Raw genomic sequence first — 24,015 nt, 5'->3', positions numbered from 1 at the left:
CTGAAGTCATAATTATTAGCCCCCCTTTTAATGTTTTTCTTTTTTAAATATTTCCAAAATTATGTTTAAAAGCGCAAGAAAATTTTCACAGCATGTCTGATAATATTTTTTCTTCTGAACAAAGTCTTATTTATTTTATTTTGGCTAAAATAAAAGCAGTTTTTCATTTTTTGAAAACAATGATAAGGACAAAATTATTAGCCCCTTTAATATTTTTTCGATAGTCAACAGAACAAACCATCATTATACAATAACTTGCCTAACTACCCTAACCTGCCTAGTTCACCTAATTAACCTAGTTAAGCCTTTAAATGTCACTTTAAAAATGTCTTGAAAAATATCATCATGATGTCATCATGGCAGAGATAAAATAAATCAGTTATTAAAAATGAGTTATTAAAACTATATATAATTATAATAAAACTATATTATAATTATGTTTAAAAATGTTGAAAAAAATCTTTATTTCGTTAAACAGGAATTGGGGGAAAAATAAACAGGGGGCTAATAATTCTGACTTCAACAGGATAACAGTGTTATTTACAAGCACACACACAATCTCTCTCTGTTTGCCTTTGAATGATTAAAAGCAAGGTCTAGGAGATCTAATGTCATAACTGACAAAAAATAAATGAATGAATATTGCGCTAAGCAGAGCGCAACAGCAGAACTAGTTTTAATTGTCTATAACTTTGTAAATGACCACAGAACAAGTGGGGTAATGACTTGCTTTGCATTAAAAGACATTAAGTGCATGTTGCATACAGGTGGTTCTTTGCCTCTGCATCATGGATTTAAAATACTTTAAGCAATCCCTTTATGTCTCTTATTAACATCAGTTATTGAGTAAAAGTACACATGTTGTAATCAAATATTACTTTAGTAAACTATTACATACTCTTATTCCATTTTACTTATAAAGAAATACAAATTGACGATTTTTTCCATACATGACTTTTTCCAGTGTGTATTGAAAGTACTTAAAGAATGCTACAATTATACACAAACACTGGCATGTCAGCATTTGAGAATTTCATACAGACTTAACTAGCTTGACCTTTTACAGCATATTTACTGCCCACAACTGCATAACAGTGTCATTGTAATTAGCACATATTTACATATTCATCACAACATCATTCTCAGCAGGGTGGATGGCATCTGGATGTTTTTTACAGTTATTCTCTTGCAAAGGAGATTCTACTTCTGTTAACTTCTAATTAAAAAATAAAACAAATTAAAAACAAATGCAATGTGTGTATTGTCAGCAATTCAGGCACATTCTGTCTGTTGTAAGTAACACGTGTACATGTGCAAGCAAAGGCAATACATTACTGACTGCAGTTCACTCAACAGACACCAGTGTCACTAACAACAAGGGTTTCTTAATGTTGTCCTTTTACATAAGTTTGTTTAGTCCTGACTGTTTTTACAGCATTTGTTGTGGAGTGAAAAGAACAAACATTACAGAGATACAATACTTGCAAATGCTTTATTTAAATGGGACAGCTCACCTAAAAATAAAAATTTGTAGTTTTTTTTACTCACTGGATAATTAGGCCATCTGGATTTAGGTGAGTTAGTGGATGATCTTGCATGGCCTGAAGGTGGGTAAATTAACAGCTAATGTCATTTTCAGTTAAACTATCCCTTTAAAACTACCATGTCAGGGTCAGGACGTGGGAAGGACAAGAACAGAATGGGCGTTTATTTATTTAATTGAAACTGAAAATAGAAAGCAAAAAAAAAAAAAAAAACACAGAGGGGGAAAACAAAACAAGGCAAGACATCACAGAGGAAAAAGAACTGCTTTAAGAACAAAATTAAGAGACAAATAGGTGAACTGATTATACTAATAATAAAAAAGGTGTAGATTTGCACTTGACACCTTGAGTGACATACATCCTTAGAGTGCATACATTGAACAGCACAATTTCTGTTTCGCGCTTTTAAAAACATAAATAAGTACTTAATAATATATATATATAAACACTTAACAATACAAATAACACTCATGCCCCATGCTGCAAAAGTCAATTTACATGATTTAATTGCACTCAGGCTTTGTGGAAGTATAAATGTAGAAACTTAGAGAGGTGTGTGATGCCATGGAGGCCAAAATCTACAGTAAATCGAATTTCGATTAATTGCACAGCTTTAGTTAGTAGTATTATGGTGAACTCATAGCGAACTTGACTTTGTGCATGTGTGTGTTACTAAGGGTTGATGGAGCATTCTTTTATTTTGAAGTGGATTCAATTCTTGGTAGGGAGATTTCAGTAATTGGTGGGTATTGGTGGGGACATGTCCCCTCCGTCCATGCCAATTCTACGCCCTTGTAATAATGGGATAACAAGGAAGGTGAGGCTAGACACAAGACAGAACACATGGAACAAAGAAACAAAAACAAAAGTCATGTACTCACACCAAACAGGACGAGAACTCAAGATGTGTGCCCTTAAAACAAAACATGAAAGCAAGCAACCACCTTTAAACATGAGCAACGCCATCAAAAGACTGAACACATGGCACAAGCACGTCATAAGTAGGCCCACCTGGAATCTGCACGCGCAGAATTCCGCAGATTTACAGCAAATTTTTAACCCATAATTAATTCTGTTTATTTACTTGAGTAAATGTGTGTAAATCTATATTTATTCAGTTTTTTTTATCTAATTACAGTAATATTATTGACTAATTTGAAAATGTTCATCTGATTTATGTACAATTCAGTTTGTACAGTGAAATTTTCTGCCTTTTACTTGATATATCATATGACAAACTTGCTTTATTTACCAAATAAAGTGCATCTAATTGGATTTGCATTTTAAACATTAAATAAAAATTTAAAAGATATTATTTTTTATTTCTTATATTAAGGTTTTAGTTATGATACTCCCAAAATAATTCCGCAGAAATCCGCAGACTTTTACCAAAATTCTCAGCAGAAATAGCAAAAAACATCCGCAGATTCCGTCTGGCCCTAGTCATCAGTAAAAACACTTATAATGTGATCAAATATGCGACATGCATGGTTAGCTCTCAGCACCAAAGCGAAACTGAAACCAACTTGACAGAAGCGTCCAGACTTAACAAAATGCTGCAGACAAATGGCATAAACACAAAAATGAGTAAGTTTGTTACCCAAGCCTGCCTGAGAACACTTACAAGACGAGACAAGAACGTCTTTACTGAGAGACAAGAACCCATTACTGTACACTCAATACAAAGACATAAACAAAGACAGGAGAAACAAATGCACTAAGACTAGAGAGGACTAGTGTCTTAACTCTGTCCACAAAACAATTATAAACAACACCAAAGTGGAAGAGCCCTGACAGATTATATCACACTATTTTTTAAATTTAATTAAAAAATACCTTATACACCAATGTGACTTACATGTATGTGTTTTGTTTTTTTATTCTCTCAACAATAAAACTATGTCACTTACAACTGTGCAGGTGTAAGCCCGCCGGTCCTACACCACCCAACTGGTCTGAGCTGGGATCAAACCAGCGACCTTCCGCATGGGAGTCGGTTGCTCTAACAAAGAGGTCAAAGACCATGGCCATTTACCTGCACAGCACTTAACTAGCTGGCCTCTGCTACACAGGCACAATTTGTATTTCTGAAAACATGATTGATGAAAGTAAATTAAAACATTTTTAATTTAAACATATTTTAGAGCTGGATGTTAAATACCAGTCAAAATGCTCAAGTTGCATTACTTATAATCCACTAAACCCCAAAAAGAACAGCTACTATAGCATAAAGAGACTATATGTTACATAATAAATTTAACCAGCACCAAAGTTTAGTATTTAAAAAAAAAACATTTAACAATTCTTTCTGATTATGTGGAATATGCACATTTACCACATCTGCCTGCAATGTGATATTTGCTGAATAAAACTGCATGCTATTTTAGTCAAATCTGTCTAAATGTCTAACATACTGATGAAATGTACATTTTTCTTAATAAGATAATTAAATACCAAACCTCTGACTAAAAGTAAAAACTGCATAAGACCTAAGTAAATATTGTAAGAGAAATGGCAAGTACAAGGACAGCTGGGCATTTGTGTGTTATGGCAACATTTACCCTCCATGGAAGCATGCACACACGCGTACACACACACTTAGATCGTCGTTACCTTCCTGTCACCCACAAGCACTGCACTCTTTTGCCTCAGCAAAGGTCCACCTCATTAGGTCTTGGATGGAGCCTGATATAATGTGCTATTACTAATTAGCAGGCTGGCCATTGATGTCAGCGCTATCAAAACATGCACGAGAGGGGGGCGATGCTGTTGGGGGTTTCGTGCATCTTCAGCTTTTCCTTTTTTATTTTTCTTTCTTTTCTTTTTTTCTAATACCGTGATCTTCAAATATTTAAATCCTTTTTCAGCATGACTTCCATTCTTTGTTTTGACTGGCCTTTGGCTGTGTGGATCAATGCGCAAATAGGTGCGCAAGTTAATGTGAAACCATCTTCCAATTAGTGAAGCTGACAAACATTGATTTAATTCTGTTCATCACAAATTGCCTAATTTATTGTGATAGTATGATAGCATAAATTAGGTAGGGGGGAGGAGGGACAGGCAGGCTTTTGCCGGATTATATGGTATTCTCATAGTATCTATGTTAACTAATTAATTTATATCAGGTACCGCATTCCACAAATATGCTACACATTGGTATTCTATTACTTCAAGCATTAGAGGCAAAAATCGAACATGTTTTTGTTGAGAGAAATTTGAAATGCTTAGTCCTAAACACATTAATGTGCCAAATCAATAATCATCTTGTCATGTCTATCATTTTCAGTTCAAGCTTTAAAGATAGGCACCGTTCACCACCCCCCAAAAAAATCTGTTATCATTTACTCACCCTTTACTTATTTCAAACCCTGAGTTTCTTTTTTCTGTTTAATACAAAATAAGATGCTTGAGGAAAGCTGAAAACCTGAAACCATTGACTTCCATGGTAGGAAAAACAAATGCTACAGAAGTTAAATGAATTTAACAGAACCAAACTGAAAAATTTAAAGCATTTAAAACATTTCTGGTTGTTTCAACACAGGCTCATTGGAAATATGTGCCCGAGCCTGCATTTTTCAGAAACATAAAAAATGTTGCTACGGGTACATTTCATTACACATTTCAGATCACAAATCCACTAGTGGGAGCTATCTACATTTTTAGTAGGCAGTTACTTTATCTACTTGTAACTGATGAAAACAATACTTTCATGTGTATGTAAATATAATAAGTATGAAAACATACACAAGTTGTTGGCTTTATACAGTGCTGTAGTATTCATTTACCCTAAAAACTGCAGCCAAATGTATAAGCATGTTTTTTTAGGCTTAAATGTAGGCTGTAGATTTTGTAAATGGCCTGAGTTGAAAACCAGAAATGTTTTAATTGTCAGCTCAGTTCTATTGAATTGAAATTTAATTAGTTTGAGCGTTTTTATTAATTTTAACTAATTTTACTGACAATTTTTTAAAAGTTGTGCACAACCCTTTTGCTTCTTTATTTTGCTCCATTAAAAATTACAGAATAGTTGTTAATTATTAGATAGTGTTTGCAAATGTGTGTGTGTGTGTGTGTGTGCTTATGACGTAAACAGGATATAGTGCAAAATATTGTCAAAGTCATAGTCAGCTTTATTGTCAAATCAACCACATGTACAGGACATACAGAAAATTTAAACTGTGTTACTCTCAGGCTCTAACATGTTGCCTTACATATAATATTACTACAGTAAGTAGAATTTTAAAAAGAAATTGCAATAAATACAATAACACATATAATACAATCTAAAAATATATGAAAAAACAATTGTAAACAATACAATTACTCTTAAGGGCACATGGCAAGGAGTGCAAATCAGAGTTGTGCAGTTGCAAAACAGTATATCTTTATAAATATACATAGCGTTTTTTGAAGAAATCAAAATATGAAAAAAATCTTTTAAGGACTTTAAGATGCTGAAGATTGTTAAACGTGACATAACCGTCTAGTGAAAAGGTACCAAATGATTATCAGAAATCTGAAATCTAATATATAATATTAGTGTTCTGATACTTTTTAGAAGTATATATATATATATATATATATATATATATATATATATATATATATATATATATATATATATATATATATATATATATATATGTATATCTTTTTTTTGTCTCAAAAAAAGCTCTATTACTTTAATATTTTTGTACTTTTTTTTAATAACTTTGCGTTTCAAGATCAAAAAAATGTACAAATGTCAAAACCTTACCAAGGACTCAAATCTCCTGAGTTCATTCATTTACCTTCAGCTTAGTCTTTTTATTCATCAAGGATCGCCACAGCAGAATTAACCGCCCACTTTTTCAGCATATGTTTTACACAGCAGATGCCCTTCCAGCTGCAACCCAGTACCGGTAAGCATCCATACACACTCATTAACACACATACACTACAACAAATTTAGTTTATTCAGTTCACCTACAGTATAGTGCATGTCTTTGGACTTTGGGTGAAACCAGAGCACTAAAAGGAAACCCACGCAAACACAAGGAGAACATGTAAACTTCACACAGAAATGGCAACTGACACAGCAGGGACTCCAATTAGCAACTTTCTTGCTATTAGGCGACAGTGCTAACCACTGAGCCACCGTGTCGCCAAAACCCCAGAGCGCCCCTGCTTAAAGTGCCTAATAATTTTGATAATATTATCAGAGATACTGTAAATTTCCTTACTCTGTTTAACATCATTTAGGAAATATTTAAAAAATAATAATAATTCAAAGGGGGGCTAATAACTCTGATTTCAACTGTATATTTAAATCAATGACAGCCTGGTTTACTTAAGTCATGACTCACGATAACCTGGTTATTTCTGATATTTTTATGTGGGCTAGTAAATGTTCTGAATGGTTGGTAGCTTAAGATAAAATGCATCAAATTTAGTAGCCAAATTGGCTGGTGAATTGAAAAGTTGACCTGAAACCCTCTCCTGATCCAATTATGATGAAAGGTCATCTAAATCTCTTTCGCCTCATGCATATTACACACAAGCCATCATCATTGCCCAGAAAATGGCAAAAACAGAACACACTGCAACAATGTGTGCAAGTCAAACATCTGTTTACGACAGCATTTAGGATTTCCTCAAGAGAGAGCTTCTGGACAGATTAAGACTGCCTGCCTGTATCAAGTGAAGCCCATGCAAAATGATTTGAACTTTGCTGCAAAGCAACAGATGCAGAGAGAAGAGAGAAATAATTTGATATTCATAAGCTCTCTGTGGAGACAAGAACAGCTGAGAACCATTATACTGTAGTAGCTGCTGACATTTTCCTATACTGAAAACCACTTTTGAAGAATAAAAGAATAATAAGCTAAATTCCTGAAAACTAAATACAATAATTGTATCTTAAACTGTGAAGCATATTGTTAGATTTAATTATTCAAATGTTTTACAAGCAGACAATTAAAAAGTATGCACAAGGACACTTTAGCTTTTGCTGCATAAAGCACTGAGACAACAAATCACTAGCTATTTGTTCTATGGGATTAAAGTGTAATGCTCCCTGTTTTGCAATAGTGGTTTTACCAACCCTTCTGACTGTTTACTTTGAGTGTGCAAGGGAGAAATGCAAAAGTAAAATGTAAAACTCGTTATTTAGGATGTTGGAGGGCTAACAGGTACCAATCAAATGTGTTTTTCACAGCCTGATCTGTCAGATATAGTGCTTCTCTCACACTATCAAATAAACATCACATATAAATACATTTGTAGCACACCCAAGATTGCTTGGCAGGGTATAGCATTTTCCCAGCATGCATCGTGGCTGCTGAAATCTAATTTGTTGCCTTATTATTGCCGTTGTAATGTTCTGTATTGTTATGCATTTGTGTTCTCCTGTTTATTTGTGTTTTCATGTTATTTGTTATGCCACTTGCAGGCTTTTCTTTGTACTGCTGGTTAGTTGTGCAGAATGCGCCAGCTCTTTGTTGCCATGTCTTTCATTTTAAGTTCATGTTTTAAAGTTTTGAAAATGTCTGAGAAATAAAGCATGTTAAAATGCAGTCAAACCAAGAAATATGCAGATACCAGATGTAAATTATGATTTATTTTTTACTAGTGAGTTGGTGCAGGACACCATAGTCCATTCATCTACGTTGACAGCAACAAAGTAAAACAAACTGTCAAACTTTATCCTCAAAAATGCTCTGGGAAAATTCTAAAGCTTGAGTTTGCATGACCCTGTTTGATGAGAATGTTCAGAAGACTACAGGCTGTCATTGAGCCCAAGGGTTATGCAACAAAGTATTGATAGTTTTGTAAATATTATTATATTATGATTTTTCTGAATACTTTTTGGTTATGGATTTAGTTTATGTAATCCATTACATACTGAATCTTTCTGTCAATATCTGATATATTTAAATTAATTTGTTCTGTCACGATTTAACTCTGAGATCCTGGGCCCTATCATACACCCGGCGCAATAATGCGCAAGATATGTATGGTGTGATTCTATTTTTAGACCAGCGCAACAGTAATTTTCACTTTTTGCGCCATGTTGTTTAAACAGCAAATTCATTTGTGCCACTTTGTCAAAAAAGGAGATGTGTTGAGGTGCATTGTTGGCGCGTTGCTTTTTTGAGGAACTGAAATAGACCACGCCATTAAACAACTGAAAGCTGCTCTATAGTCCAGTGCAGAGAACTGAATTAGAACTGAATTTAAAATTTAGTTTTGAAACAAATCTTTTTGCTTAATAAACGAAATGAAATATGTAGGCTAATGGACGTCTTCAGTGGAGTGCGTACAACACTGTTTCCTTATCCACGAAAGTAAAGGAGTAAAAAGTAAAAGTAAACTAAAGAGAAGGTAAAAAGGCCACTTTTATTACCATTTTCTAAAATACAGAAAACAAACTGTGATATTTTTTAAAAAATGGTTCAAGAAATGCTGTAAGCATCTGAATGAATTTTTGTTTGGTTTAGTAGCTGCATAACCTTCAGCTAACCTTAGCTAAAAAAAATAAAATAAAATAAAAAAACTGACCAAAGTACTTACCATGCTACTCCTACTATATTCAATATTTCAATATTCTGTTGTAAAAGATTTTGTTTTTACTCCTAAACATCTCACTTGCACACAAACAACCAAAAGGTGTCATTGATGGTTTGAGAGTTATAATATATAAATATTAAGAAAATAAAGTAGTGCACCAATGTCCTCAATGTCTTTTGTTTCTGAAACTGTCCATCCCTGGTCAACTTTCCTGTGTCTTTCTAACCCATGCTCCCTTCTCATCTTTCTGTGGGCCATTGGGAGTAAGTAGCTCTAATGCACATGTCAGAGTGAATCATTTTGCTTCACTGAGCTTCTATCTGAACATGAAGTTTCTACCTGGATGATGGTAAGGCCAGAGGTCAACGCTAAGCCTGGAGGGCCGTGTTACACATCCATACACGTCTCATGGCGCCCATGTCTGTTTATATGCCTTGTGTTGTGTTAGCTGAACCACAACACTAGAGCCCACGCAACGCAGAGATCAAATAAAGTAATGAGCGAATCAGTAGTTTTACACGACTTGTTCTTGACTGTCAACAATTTAAGATCTAAATGGCATGATTTAAAAATATATGAACATTTTAAAGTCTGCATCTATTGAACATAATCTAGCATGAACTTTGCAATCTTGAGACACATTTCAAAAGTTCACACTTAGCTGATGATTGATTATAAAGTATGTTCGGCATGCTGTCCCGGAAGAGAGCCCTGAGCTCATAAGATCTTCGAGCCCAGGGCTTCCTCCCGTAGCAGGGCGAGAGGGGAGTTTGAGCTCTGGTACATCTCGGGAAAATCCCCTGCTGTAGTAGCTGATGAACAGATAGGGATTACCTTTAAGAGATAACTACTTACTAGGAGTACTTCTATGATGCCGATTTGGATTAGTCAATTGACTTAAGTTGTATGTTTTTGGACAGTGGGAGGAAACCAGGGGAAACCCATGTGAGCACAGGAAGAACATATGAACTCCACATAGAAACGTTGGCTGGCTTGGTAAGGACTAGAACCAGTGACGTTCTTGTTGTGAGGCGACAGTACTAATCACTGGGCCACCGTGCCGCCCATCTAAGAAAGAAGGAGGAAGAGTTGTGGAAAGGGGATTCTTGAAAATGAAGAAGGCATTGTTGTTGGTGCTAAATGGACTGGTCTGAGTATTTTAGAAACTGCTGATCTACTGGGATTTTCACGCACAACCATCTCTAGGATTTACATGGAATGGTCAGAAAAAAATATCCAGTGAGCAACAGTTCTGTGGGCACAAATACCTTCTTGATACCAGAGGTCAGAGGAGAATGGCCAGAAAGGAAATAGTGACTCAAATAACCACTCATTACAACTGAGGTATGCAGAAGAGCATCTTTGAACACACAACACATTTAGCCTTAAGGCAGATGGGCTACAGCACCAGAAGACCGCAATGGGTGCCACTCCTGTCAGCTAAGAACAAGAAGCTGAGGCTACAGTTCGCACAGGCTCACAAAAATTGAGCAAAAAAAGATTGGAAAAACGTTGGTTGGTCTGATGAGTCTTGGATGGTAGAGTCAGAATTTATAGTCAACAACATTAAAGCATGGATCCATCCGTGGTGGTGTAATGGGGTGGGGGATATTTACTTGGCACACTTTGGGCCGAATAGTACCAGTTAAGCATTGTGTCAACACCACAGCCTGCCTGAGTATTGTTGCTGACAATGTCCATCCCTTTATGACCACAATTTACCCATCTTCTGATGGCTACTTCCAGCAGGATAATATGCCATGTCATGAAGCAATAATCAACTCAGACTGGTTTCTTGAACATGACAATGAGTTCACTGTACTCAAATGGCCTCCACAGTCACCAGATCAGATCACCTTGTTGTAGTAAACAGACAGTCGATGTCATAGCTTACAATGTTACAAATAAAATGACCACAAACCACAAACTGAATAAAAAGTAAAAGTTATAGTTACTAAAATCTAAACAAAGCAGTCAAGTGTTTTGATGTTCTGCTTATGCATATCTGTGAGCTACTTTCAGCAAGTAACTTTCTTAAATAACAAAATATTGTTATTCTTGAAGGCTGGATAAATAAACCAATAACTGTGATTTACATGTTTATTGACATTAGATTTTGCTTATCAGACCAAACGATTATCAAAAAGCTTTTAAACAGCATGAAAAACATTCTGCTTGGTGTAATTTAGACATCTAGCTGAGTACTGTTGCCAAAGTACAAATAACTTCTGAGATATTTCGGCTGTCCATTATGTGTGACCTCACTTAAGAAAGTCCAGCCATTAAATCCATCTTAATTATCTCTGTTTCTCACTCTCCCTACCAGCTGCACCTTCCCAAACTGTCAGTCTATCACCTCCTATATGTCCCTCTTCATTCATTAATAGCCTTCTTCTGCAGGAGACATCTGTAAGGTTCCATTATCTGACCATGGCTGAAGATCAAAGGGAAGGCACGACACATTAGGAGCGGGATATAGCGCTCAAATCCAGGAAATCTGAAGAACACCTAAAGACAATGGCATGAAATATGGGGCAGCTCACAGTGGGGATGGCTGTCAGTTGCAATGATAGATCCGAATGACAAAGAGAGAGCATTCTTGCTGTCCGGTCAATGGTATCGATCTAATGACATTGTGTAGGGTTGTGCGGCGGTGGCGGTGGCGACTCAACAAATTGCGCGATTTCTACAGCTACTCCAAACTGGTGATAAAGAGAATTGCGAGTCGATGGCATTGATGTTTTCTACATCTATCTGACTATCTCTCTCTCTCCTGTGAGGAGGAATGTGGAAGTGATGTTGCTCTGCTAAACGGGTCTGTAAGGCTGACAAAGAGTGTAAAGTGATGGTTACGAGGCAGATGTGATCATATCTCAAACGCACGTCCGCTAAAATGAATGCGTACAATAATGTCACAAACAAAAATGCTCTCACACTGGGCAAATGGACAAAAAGGCAAGATGAGATAACAGAAAAGATTTGATAGTTTACACATTTGTCATCTGTCTGCTGAACTGGGCACGATTTCGTAGACAGAAGTGCAAAAACACGAACAAAACACACAAACGCACACAGGGGAACATCTTAAAGACGTCTGAGATCTCCCTCGCAAAAGCTCTCTGAAATTAAAATAAAAACACTGCAACACAGCACGTCAATCAAAAGACGAGGTTTCAGACACCATCTGCATCCAAAAAGAAAAGAGAGAGAGAGAAAGAGAGAGAGAGAAAGCAGAACGCAGCCTCTCATCCTCCTGATCCCTCTCTTTATTTGGCTTGGGTAATTGGAGTAAGTCGGCCATCTCTCTGGCTCTCTAATATTCATTACCATGTTGGTAATTTACCCAAAGACGGTTGCGTGCCTTCCACGCTTTTCAACTCTCATTTATGGCTGTTTGAAAAGATCAAGCTGGGAGCAAGCCTCTGCAGCCTATTAAGGGCTCAGATCCTTCAGCGAGACAGACAGGATGGCTCATGCTGCCCCCACATGGCTGTGCTGGAGACTGACAACAGTAAGACCTAGAGCTGTGTTCAGATTGATGGCACAAACATGGCTCTGAGTAAAGACAGTTCTGGAAAAGCAGAGCTAAAATGAGCAATTGTTTTATTTACATTCCACTAAATAACATTTGGACAAAAAAAAGTAAAAAAAATGGCTTAGTCGAAAAATGAAATTTCTTCCTTATGCTGATACAGATTTATTTGAATTTTTATGTCTGTGTGTGTTTTTATTTGGTTTACAAGGACACAAAATTGTATAATAACATGAGTTTGACCTACAGTATTCGCAAATTGTTCAAGTGGTTTACAAGGACATGCTGCATTCTCCTCATAATTTAAGATGCTTAAAAATCATACTTAATAGTGTATTTTGACATTTAAAATTTGGTATCGGTTTCCTTTGAGGGTTGGGTTCAGGAGTAGGAGTGAGGTAAGGCCATATATGAAGTTTTTTTTCAAGTAGGTTGTGAGCATGTGTATTTGTGCTTTGTCATTTTTTTGTAAATGTATTTTTACCACTAAATGGGCATTGACTTATAGAAACATTTATATATTCATTAACTTTCTTTTCAGCTTAGTCCCTTTATTAATCAGGGGTCGACACAGCGGAATGAACCGCCAGCTTATCCAGCACACGTTTTACACAGTGGATGCCAATCCAGCTGTAACCCAACACTGGGAACCACCCATACACACCCTTTCACACACACACTTCGGCCAATTCACCTATAGCGCATGTCTTTGGACTGTGGAGGAAACCAGAGCACCTGGAGGAAACCCACGCCAACATGGGGAGAACATGCAAACTCTACACAGAAATGCCAAATGACCCAGCCAGTATTCGAATCAGCAACCTTGCTGTGAGGCGAACGTGTTACCCACTGCGCCACAGTGGCGCCCATATAGAAACATTAAGTGTATAAAAAAATGTGTACACTGAATTGAATTTTCTGAATTCATACTACAAAAACAGCACTTTAAGAGTCAAAACAACAACAATAAAAAGAAATAGAGACAAAACAAAAAGTACTTTTGTAGATACTGATATTTTTAGGGAAATTGTTTGTTTAACGCTTCACTGAAAGACTGACCACTGATACTTATGGACTGATTATGATATCAGCTATAGCATGAAAAAGCTAATTAATTAACTGACGGTTTATTAATTACATGTGTGCAGCCACTGACTTAAATAATATCTGATGCATAATCCAGCATTTTTTATGGATAAAGTAAAATTTGGCCGAATCAAAATGAAGTGCAAAAAGACAATAATAATAGCAATGATAATGACAGCAACAATAATATTACATCTGATCAATTCTATAAATTGTTGAATAAACCCATATTCAGTGGTAATCATTTCATAGTGCAGTAATAGTAAGAATACTTTATAATGATTGTGAACTTAAAAACAAGATAAAAAAAAACATGATCTAATGTAATGACAAAAGTTCAGTATTGAACCGATATATGTAAAAGCCAATAGTGGTATAATAAAATTCTGATCTAAATCATGATCTCTAGACAGCTTGGCTAAAATACGACTAAACGTGGGCTGTCATTAAAAATATAATAGACATCTAAGAATAGCCAAAACTAGACTAGTGGTCAAATAGACAGATTAGACAGACTTTTTATGTGTAGTCATTCATTTCAGTTTTTTCTGTTAATTTGAAAACTCTAATTTTGGCTTATTCTTTGATGTCTATTAGATTTTTACTGACAGCCCAAATTTAGCTTTGTTTTAGCAAAGACTACTATGTTTAGACATCTATTAGACATCTCTTTTTTTAATGCTTGCTGAGAAGCTCTAAACATAACCATCACACATGTGCAAAACAGATCAAAATAATAAAAAAAATTGGTTAATTTATAAGGCTTTTTAACCAGCGATCTCTAATAAAATATCCTCACTAACCAAGTGTCATGATATTTCACTATATTAGTAAAGATATTTGAGCCCTCACATTTATAGCTAAACCTGTACAAAAAAAATGACCCACTGATCTAAAATCACTTCAGTATAGCTACTGTAGTTAGTACTTCTCAAACTAACTTCTTGTGACGAAACAACATTCTTGCACAGCTGTGACAGACTTATAACAACATCTAGTGTGTAAAGTGCTAGTCAGATCCCTAGATCAGCTCTCTTCAAACAATCCTACATTCAGCTTGACCAGATTAAGACTTGCATCTCTGTTGAAGTTCTCCTCTATCAGCGCTGGTACATTCAGTCCAGGCTGGCTAACACAGTGTATCATTGAGAAACCTTTCTGTCACGAAAGCCCTCAGATGTCCAATTCAAGCCCCTGAGCAGTGGATGAGTGCTCAGTCTCATCCTTTCATCCTGCTCGCTTTCATCTGTCTGTCTGACAGACAGCAACATCGCGCCACAAAAGATGACTGCACGTTTGGCTGTGTGTCAGTTGACGAGCCCTGGAACCGATTGTGACACGCTTCTGCCCAGGATAAAACTTCATGCTAAGTGCATTGACAAAACCAGAAACTGCTCTTAAAGGGAAGATTTGATTATGTTTTTTTTAGTTACTCACTGATCTTTAATTTCACAGATATGCCAGCAACTAATCATGTCAACATCGTGCACAATTGATAAAGTTAAAATAGAACCAGTCCTTTGTAGGGAACTCATTGAAATACTCATTGGAAAAATGCTGGGGGTTGGAGTATATGATTTTTCGACCAATGAAAGGTTATATTTAAGTGAATTTGTTTAGCTGACATTTATATTCTACAGAACATAGAGTAATGCTATAACAGGAAAGAACAGTGCTGCAGTTTGTTTGTGGAATCTTTGATGAATACTTGTAGAAATGCAGAAAAAACAGTGCGTATTCAAATATACATTCTGCAAGAATTAAACATTTTATTGCTGCTTGTGAACAATTAAATGCATGATTTATTAATGAATGTGTTAATAAATGTATGTATGTAGGTATGTATGTATGTATGAATATATATATATATATATATATATATATATATATATATATATATATATATATATATATATATATATATATATATATATATATGTAAAGCGTTTTTGTATGTTATCTATGTATGTATGTATGTATAAGCGTTTTTGTATGCAAATAATATTTTGTGTGAAATCTTGTAAGTTAATATATGATCAGTGTATTGTGCTTATATAAGTTATTTGGTGTGAAGGAATGGTCTTAATATATGGTTTTAGGTTAGATTAGATTAGATTAGATTAGATTAGATTAGATTAGATTAGATTAGATTAGATTAGATTAGATTAGATTAGATTAGATTAGATTAGATTAGATTAGATTAGATTAGGTTAGGTTAGGTTAGGTTAGGTTAAGTTAAGTTAGGTTAGGTCACTATTTATACCCGAAAGTAAATTTGGTTTGCAGTCAAGAGTCCTCATTTCCAGTGGCGGTTCTAATTTAAATGGCACCCTTGGTGAACCACCACATATGGATGCCCTTCAAGCCACAAGCCATAATTGGCCAATATACCACCCAATATTATTATTAATATACATTTATTATTCTAAATAAATAACAGAAATGAATCCTAAATGTAACTGGAAATAATGTAAAGAAAGACACAACTGGAGTGATTAAAGATCACTTAAGAAATCTTTTGCAAGAATATTAATGACAATTCTATAGAATAATAAAAATACATGTGTTTTATGGAATTATCTGTTGTCTTTGACCTGACTCATGGCCGAGAAAGTCTTACCTCCCTGACTCATTAATCCCTCATTTCTGCTTCATAGTCATGCTTAGTCAAAATAAGATCATCATCATATGACTTTATTTTTGTCGACTTGCAAATCTCGCTGCGTGCTGACACATCTCCATAAAAGTTACACCAGTTTCTCCGGTTTCACAGCACATAAACGCACATATTTTATCTGCGTGACTGTAAACAACCGAGATTCATACAGAAAGCAGAGCAGTGCAGGAATCGTTAAATGCATGTATGCGTCAATTTGATTTTATTAGCCTTGTTTCGGTTGCACATAGAGAGTAACAAGCTAAAAGAGTAAAATACGCAAAATGTGAATGCCCCATTATATCTTTATTCTGGGATTAACACTCTAAAACAATATACTTGCATAAAGTAAAAGGTATGTTAAAAGCTTTTAGTGGGGCTCGTTTTTTTTCTCCCTGTCACCGTCTCCCAGTGCCGCCCCCCATGCCTAAATCCGCCACTCCTCTTTTAATAACAGTGCCACACAAAAAAACTCACAAACTGTAGTGACAGCAACACATGGACATAAAGACATAAAACTTCAACATACAAAACACTCTCTTCAAAAAAATTAAATAAATATAAATAAATCATTTTTTCAAGTGTCTATTTAAGTGCAGTATTTGTTTTCGTGAAATTTTGGTGAATACAGCCTGCAGATTGACTAGTGACACCCCAGTCTGCTTGCTGGTTCACTTAACTATCTGATTTAGTGTTTTGAAATGTTTTAAACAAAAAACAGGAATTACAAAATGTTTATTATTATTTCAGCATAATAAGCTTCATCTGTCGATGTTTTACACATATACAGTTTAGGGCAAAATTATTCGCCATCTTATGAAATATTTATTCTTTTTCCAGATTTTTCGAGTGAAATTTAATGAATTAAAGACATTTTTACTGTATTTCCCGTGTTTTTTCTTCCGGAGGAAGTCTTATTTGTATTATTTCAGCTAGAACTAAAGCAGCTTTTACATTTTTAAAAACATTTTTAAGTCAATATTATTAGCCCTCTTAAGCATTTTTTTTTTTTTTTTGGCTAAAGAATAAACTATTGTCATGACTTACCACTTTTCCTATATATATATATATATATATATATATATATATATATATATATATATATATATATATATATATATATATATATATATATATATATATATATATATATATATATATATATATATATATATATATATATATATATATATTGTATTAAAATAATCCATATGGGTTTTTATTTATCTATTTATTTTTAATTTTTTTTTTTGGAAAACCCTTCAAGAAAATTTTTTATGCAATACTATATTTGTGAAAAAGCACAAAACCACTAAGTATTAAAACTTATATGGAGGTAAAAATGCACATAAATAAATAAAATCCTGTAACAGTGACATTGATATAAGTCAACAGGTAATATCAGATTTTTTTCTTCTTAAGGGTAACAGACTAGCAACTGACAGCTGATAAGAACTGAATAATTAACAGTCACGGAAGTTGTTAAACAAAGAGCTGCATAATTAGAAAAACAGACAATGGACTTGTGAATACATAAACAATAATTTCCACAGTGAAATGTATCTTAGGCTGCGGGGAAAAAAGGAACCAATTAAATATGATACGTGAACGTGATAAACAAGCACAGCATAAAAAACGTCAATAAAAAAAATCAGGTAAACGAACAGGCAGATACCTCTGTGGGCCAGTTTCTGGAGAACACTTCGCAAACGCTGCACCGCTGCTGGAGACACATCGAAAGAGCTCACATCTGACCCTGGATACCTCAGACACTGACCAAACACCGCATCTGCAGAGCAAATGCATAATATACATATTGTGAAAATATCAAACAATCAGATGACAATCATTCTATCAGAATGACAATAGATAATTAATGATTCGATTAAAGAAAAATAATTAACCTGACTATAAGTTGCACATGAATAATAAAATAAAATAAAATAAAATAAAATAAAATAAAATAAAATAAAATAAGATAAAATAAAATAAAATAAAATATAATTAAATTAAATTAAATTAAGATGACACGGTGGCTCAGTGGTTAGCACTGTTGCCTCACAGCAAGAGGGTCATTGGTTCAAATCCCGGCTGGGCCAATTAGCATTTCTTTGTGGAGTTTGCACATTCTCTGGGTGCTCTGGTTTGAGTATGTGTGAATGTTTCCCAGTACTGGGTTGCAGCTGGAAGGGTATACGCTGTGTCAAAACATATGCTGGATGAGTTGGCGGTTTATTTCGCTGGGGCAACCCCTGATGAATAAAGAGACTAAGCCAAAGAAAAATAAATAAATAAATAAATAAATAAATAAATAAATAAATAAATAAATAAATAAATAAATAAATAAATAAATAAATAAATAAATAAATAAATAAATAAATAAATAAATAAATAAAATAAAATAAAATAAAATAAAATAAAATAAAATAAAATATACTTTATACATTAATTTAAAAAGCCTACAAGATCCAATAGAACTGTTGCAACATCTTCAAGTTTAAATCTTCAATTTAAATGCAAACTGCATTAAAGTTTTAGGTATTTGAGTAAAAATACAGTAAAGTAAGAATGCTTTTAAAAATAAAGCCATAAATACATTTTATTTATCATTTTACTTCTATTAACTTAATTAAATCAACATTGCTGTATACATAAAACTGCTTTTGTCCTAAGGTGCAGTTGCATATAATATTTTAAAGAAATCTTTCCAGGTAGCTTTGCAGGCAGAATTCTTGGAGAGATTTTGTTCTGTTTCTTCATAATGAGGGTGAAATCAGATCTCTGAGCTGCTGTCAGACTTATTTTGCAAACCCAAATATTACTGGATTATAATGATTGGAACAAATAAATGACTGGAAATGTGAACTGACTCATAAAAACCACACAGTTTTACATATTTCACCATGGTACTGTAATGATATGCATTTACCTAATTTAAATGTAATAAATGTAAACATTTATAAAAATTTCTAAAATAAAATAAAATAAAAAATTATACAAGGATGACAATGTTTATTAAAAATAAATATCAATTTGTTTTACTAAACATAAAGATACACCTGTGTGTGTCCTTAAAATAAGGGAACAAGCACTTTCATTATTTGATATCTTCCATCAGAACTAAGAAATTAATTTCTCTGTATAAATGTTTGCTAGCAAAAGAGTGTCCAAAATTTTTTTAAGAAATGCTCATCTGCTTGACATGAGTTTTCACTATAAAAGTTTACATTAATAATTAACTGTCTGGTTTGTGCTACACAACTTTCACTCTACCTTAGAAATCTGCCTTAAACTTGAGATTTATTATTTATTGTGATAATTATCTACATCGAATGATATTAATTCATTTATTCTGTCCATATCAACAAACTCTTTGAAATATACTTTCTTTTTCTGTACAGACAGTATTGTAGGTTATCAGACATGCCATATGTCAAAATTGTGACCAGATTTTAATACAATATGCTTTAAAACCAAATATTTGAAACTTGTATTTAATAATTGACTGATTTCAACAGCTCACATATTTTTTCTTTAGACTATATATGAAAATTACCCATTCCTCTATAAGTAACAAATAAGACAACATAGCTCTGAATATAAACAAATAAATATATTATATTTTAAACATGTATTGAACATTCCGTAATGTATGGTACTTGATATCATGTACATGGCTTCCTGCATAATATCCTGAACCTATAATAGTCTGTCTTTTTTATAGCAGTCTTGTCCATGTATTTCACGATTGTGACCATTATGACAGAAAACCTGCCTGTCCGTGTTGGGCTTGAGGGAAAAGCAGAACTGTTAGTGTCCACCGGCCGTCAGTTTATTTTGTGTGGCTGAAGTTTCTGCTAGGGGTCATAATAGCCGCAGGGGTTTAGGGTTTTTTCTTTCTTTCTTTCTTTTTTTGACACTTTCAAGATAAGCACACAGGCCATCAGGAAACGCACCTATATACACACACACACACACTATCTGGCCCCTTGTTTATCTCTCCATCACCAGGGACCTGGTGCCACTCAATAGTCCATTGCCATGGCAACCCAAAGCATGGCTCAGATTGGCTTCATAATTCAATGGCTATCTGGGCGAGCAGGGAGGATGCAGGGTATAGCAGCTCCCCACCAAGAATACTAATGACCCCAAGTGTTCCTGCACCATCTAGGAGCATTTTTCAGCTATTTTGCGTAAGTGCTGATCACATGCGGCATGACATGAGCGGCTCTATCAGAGTAAGGCTGTACACAGGTCAATTAGATACAACAGGGGCTTGAATATATAGTTGAAGTCAGAATTATTAGCCCCTTCTGAATTATTAGTTTTCACTGTTTATTTTTTCTCAATTTCTGTTTAACGGAGAGAAGATTTTTTCAGCACAATTCTAAACATAATAGAAATTTATTAACTCATTTCTAATAACTGATTTATTTTATCTTTGCCATGAGATCAGAACATAATATTTGGCTAGATATTTTTTTCAAGACACTTCTGTACAGCTTAAAGTGACATTTAACTTAACTAGGTTAATTAGGTTAACTAGGCAGATAGGGTAATTAGGTTATTGTATAACGATGGTTTGTCACTATCTATTGAAAAAAATATATAGTTTAAGGGGGCTAATAATTCTGTCTTTGAAATGGCTTTTAAAAATGTAAAACTGCTTTTATTCTATATATATCTAAATCTGATTGGGTGATAGCTGTGTGATATTTTGCAAATAACAGCACTTCTACAGCCTCTCCACCTTTCACCCTTGTGTATTACTCTGCCCACATACAGAGACAAGCAGGAGATGCTTTGGACAACATAATGTCCTTTGGGGCGTTTTTAGTTGAGAATGTATTTGTTTAGATTGCAACTATGCAGTTTATTTATAAGGATAGTGCCTGTTGTAAAATATTTATAATTCATGAGCATCGTGTTTTGCCACAAGATGGCAACAGAGACTGCATATTAAGTCCTTAGGAGAGAAAAACAGCACTTTCTCAACGTAAGCTTCAACCTACAGCTGAACATATCATTATAAATCAGGTAAGTGACATGAGTCGATCGCTCTCTTTTGAATTTTGTAGTGCTGTATTTATATCACAGAAACTGGTAGTGTTTGCTTTGCTCTGGCTTTTTCAGGGTTAATTATTGCAACAGAGAAATACTGGGAAATCTCTGTAGACTGATGGCATTTCATGCCGTTCAGCCTTATAATCTTAAAATGTGAGTAAAATCATCTGTTTAGTCATCACTTTAGACATTACACAAGAGAATCATTCAAATGCTAGCTCTAAAGTGATGTTCATGAGATAGCAACGGTTTCTGCTGTTCTGACAGAGAGTGACGGAAGAAAGTAGTCCTCGTACAAAGGGTTTTGGAGATTCTCTGTGTTTGATTTTCTTTTTTATATACATGATTATGCCTGTTGTTATAACTGTTGTTTAAACGCAATAACACACTCATAGCATTGCCATATGGCTGTATATCGGAACTAGTGGGGGGCAAGCACTCGGCCTGCTGCCTCAAGCCAACACACGCCTCTCACCAGTGCCGATATACAGCCATATTGCACAACTACTCATGTGATATTGCTCATATTATATTATTGTATGTATTCAAGTGAAATGCAATTTTAAAATGGAACTTATTCTGTACAATACTAACTACACTTTGTACAAATTGAAAATAACGATCCTACCATTATAAGAGCCTTTCTGCATGAAATAAGAAAAAGATGCAAACAAATCTCTTCATCTTTTTTAGACTACAATACCTATTTTTCCAATTCTAACCAAATGTCAATTTCTTAATTAAAAAAAGCTCAAATTTTCGGCTTAGTCACTTTATTAATCGGGGGTCGCCACAGCGGAATGAAACGCCAACTTATCCAATATATGTTTTACGCAGCGGATGCCCTTCCAGCTGCAAATAATCACAATAATATTTGACTAGATATTTTTCAAGACACTTCTACACAGCTTAAAGTCACATTTAATGGCTTAGCTAGGTTAATTAGGTTAACTAGACAGGTTAGGGTAATTAGGCAAGTTATTGTATAACAGTGGTTTGTTTTGTAGATTATCGAGAAAAAAATAGCTTAACGGGGCTAATATTTTTGTCCCTAAAATGTGGTTTAAAAAATTTATAAATTTATAAATTCTTTTATTCTAGGCGAAATAAAACAAATAAGACTTTCTTTAGAAGAAAAAATATTATCAGACATACTGTGAAAATTTCCTTGCTCTGTTAAACATCATTTGGAAAATATTTTAAAAAGAAGAAAAAAATTTAAAGGGGGCTATTAATTCTGACTTCAACTGTACACTACAGGCAATTTTAGCTTACCCAATTCATCTATACCACATGTTTTAGGACTTGTGGGGGATACCACAGCACCTGGAAAAAACCCATGTGAACACGGGGAAAACATGCAAACTCCACACAGAAATTCCAACTGACCCAGCCAAGGCTCGAACCAGCGACCTTCTTGCTGTGAGGCAATTGTGCTACCCACTGCGCCACCGTTCAGCATTTATAAATATTGTAATAATGCACTTCTTTCAAGTCATAATTTGTCCATAGTACTGCATTATTTTATATTGTAAAATGTATATTGTTGTTCTTTGATTACATCTGTTGTCAGCATTTATAGTCATTTTGGATAAAATAATATGCTAAATGACCTAACATAAATGCCAAAACATGAGCATGTTCTAAAAGCAGAAATGTGTAAGAGAGTAAGAGCAATAAAAAAATGTAGTTCAACTCAACGAACCAGTTAAAACAGTAAGATGATGACAAATAAAGCTTCAACAGCTTTATTGTACACCCTAAATGCCTCTTTCTGCCTGGAAACCTGCCATGTCCAAACTTTCTCCATGCGCAGCAGACACATGACATAACCAGCAGCGAACAGACCCTTTTCACTGCCTCCGTGTCGGTTTCCATCGCAACCTCCTCACTGTCGCCTGCCTTTTTTTTTCAGTCGTCTCCGGGAATAATCACACTCTAATTACAGTCATCGCACTCAAATATAGACTCGGCTGCGCTTTCTTCTATCCCACGATTCCTCGAGCTCTACACTGTACAACCATAAAACCGAGCCTCGGGGAAATGAATGAGTGCTAATATAAAATCTATCAGGCAGTTTGAATTATCAGACATGATACATTTGCTTCCCACTTGGTGGTAAATGATATGCCTTAAGAACTCTGCACTTTGTCACTCATTCGCCAAATGCTCTTCATACCGGCCGAGATAAGCTTAATAACAGCTCTGAGCAGGTCTGTCATGGAGAAAATCCTGGACTGCTCTATCATCAGTATTGTGGTAGTTATTTTTTTTTGACAGATCAGAGCTGAGGAGAAACGGAATTGACATTTCACAATGTTAGACGTGTTTAGAAAAAGATTTGGAAACTGCATTTGCTGCAGAGCCACGTTCTCAATATGACAAACGTTTTCAAGGACGTCAAACTCTGATCTTACACATAGGCAAATCACTTATGTTTAAATTAAAATCTGCTGAAAATGGCTGATAATGTTGAATGAACAAGACCAATATTTAGACTTGCAATAACAGTCATAATGTAAAAATTATACCCTAAATCAATAACATTGTGATTAAACTGTTCACACAGATCTAATGTTATATGA

The 24,015-nt window shown here is 34.6% G+C and overlaps 1 protein-coding gene across 3 annotated transcripts in view; it reads right to left on the bottom strand.

The window, feature by feature from the left end:
• Positions 1–24,015, bottom strand: part of ptprn2 (protein tyrosine phosphatase receptor type N2) — a 283,469-nt gene that overhangs the window by 198,564 nt on the left and 60,890 nt on the right. Inside the window, 1 exon segment of one of the 3 annotated variants that reach the window (NM_001128667.1) lies at positions 18,042–18,155. The exons of 1 other annotated variant lie outside the window; for it this stretch is intronic. In NM_001128667.1, coding sequence (NP_001122139.1) covers positions 18,042–18,155 — 114 coding nt within the window. 3 annotated transcript variants of the gene reach the window in all.

This window comes from Danio rerio, chromosome 7, assembly GCF_049306965.1.
Source record: "Danio rerio strain Tuebingen ecotype United States chromosome 7, GRCz12tu, whole genome shotgun sequence".
Classification (NCBI taxonomy): domain Eukaryota; kingdom Metazoa; phylum Chordata; class Actinopteri; order Cypriniformes; family Danionidae; genus Danio; species Danio rerio.
Note: the sequence above shows the minus strand (reverse complement) of the source record. Positions and strands in the feature narration are given on the sequence as shown.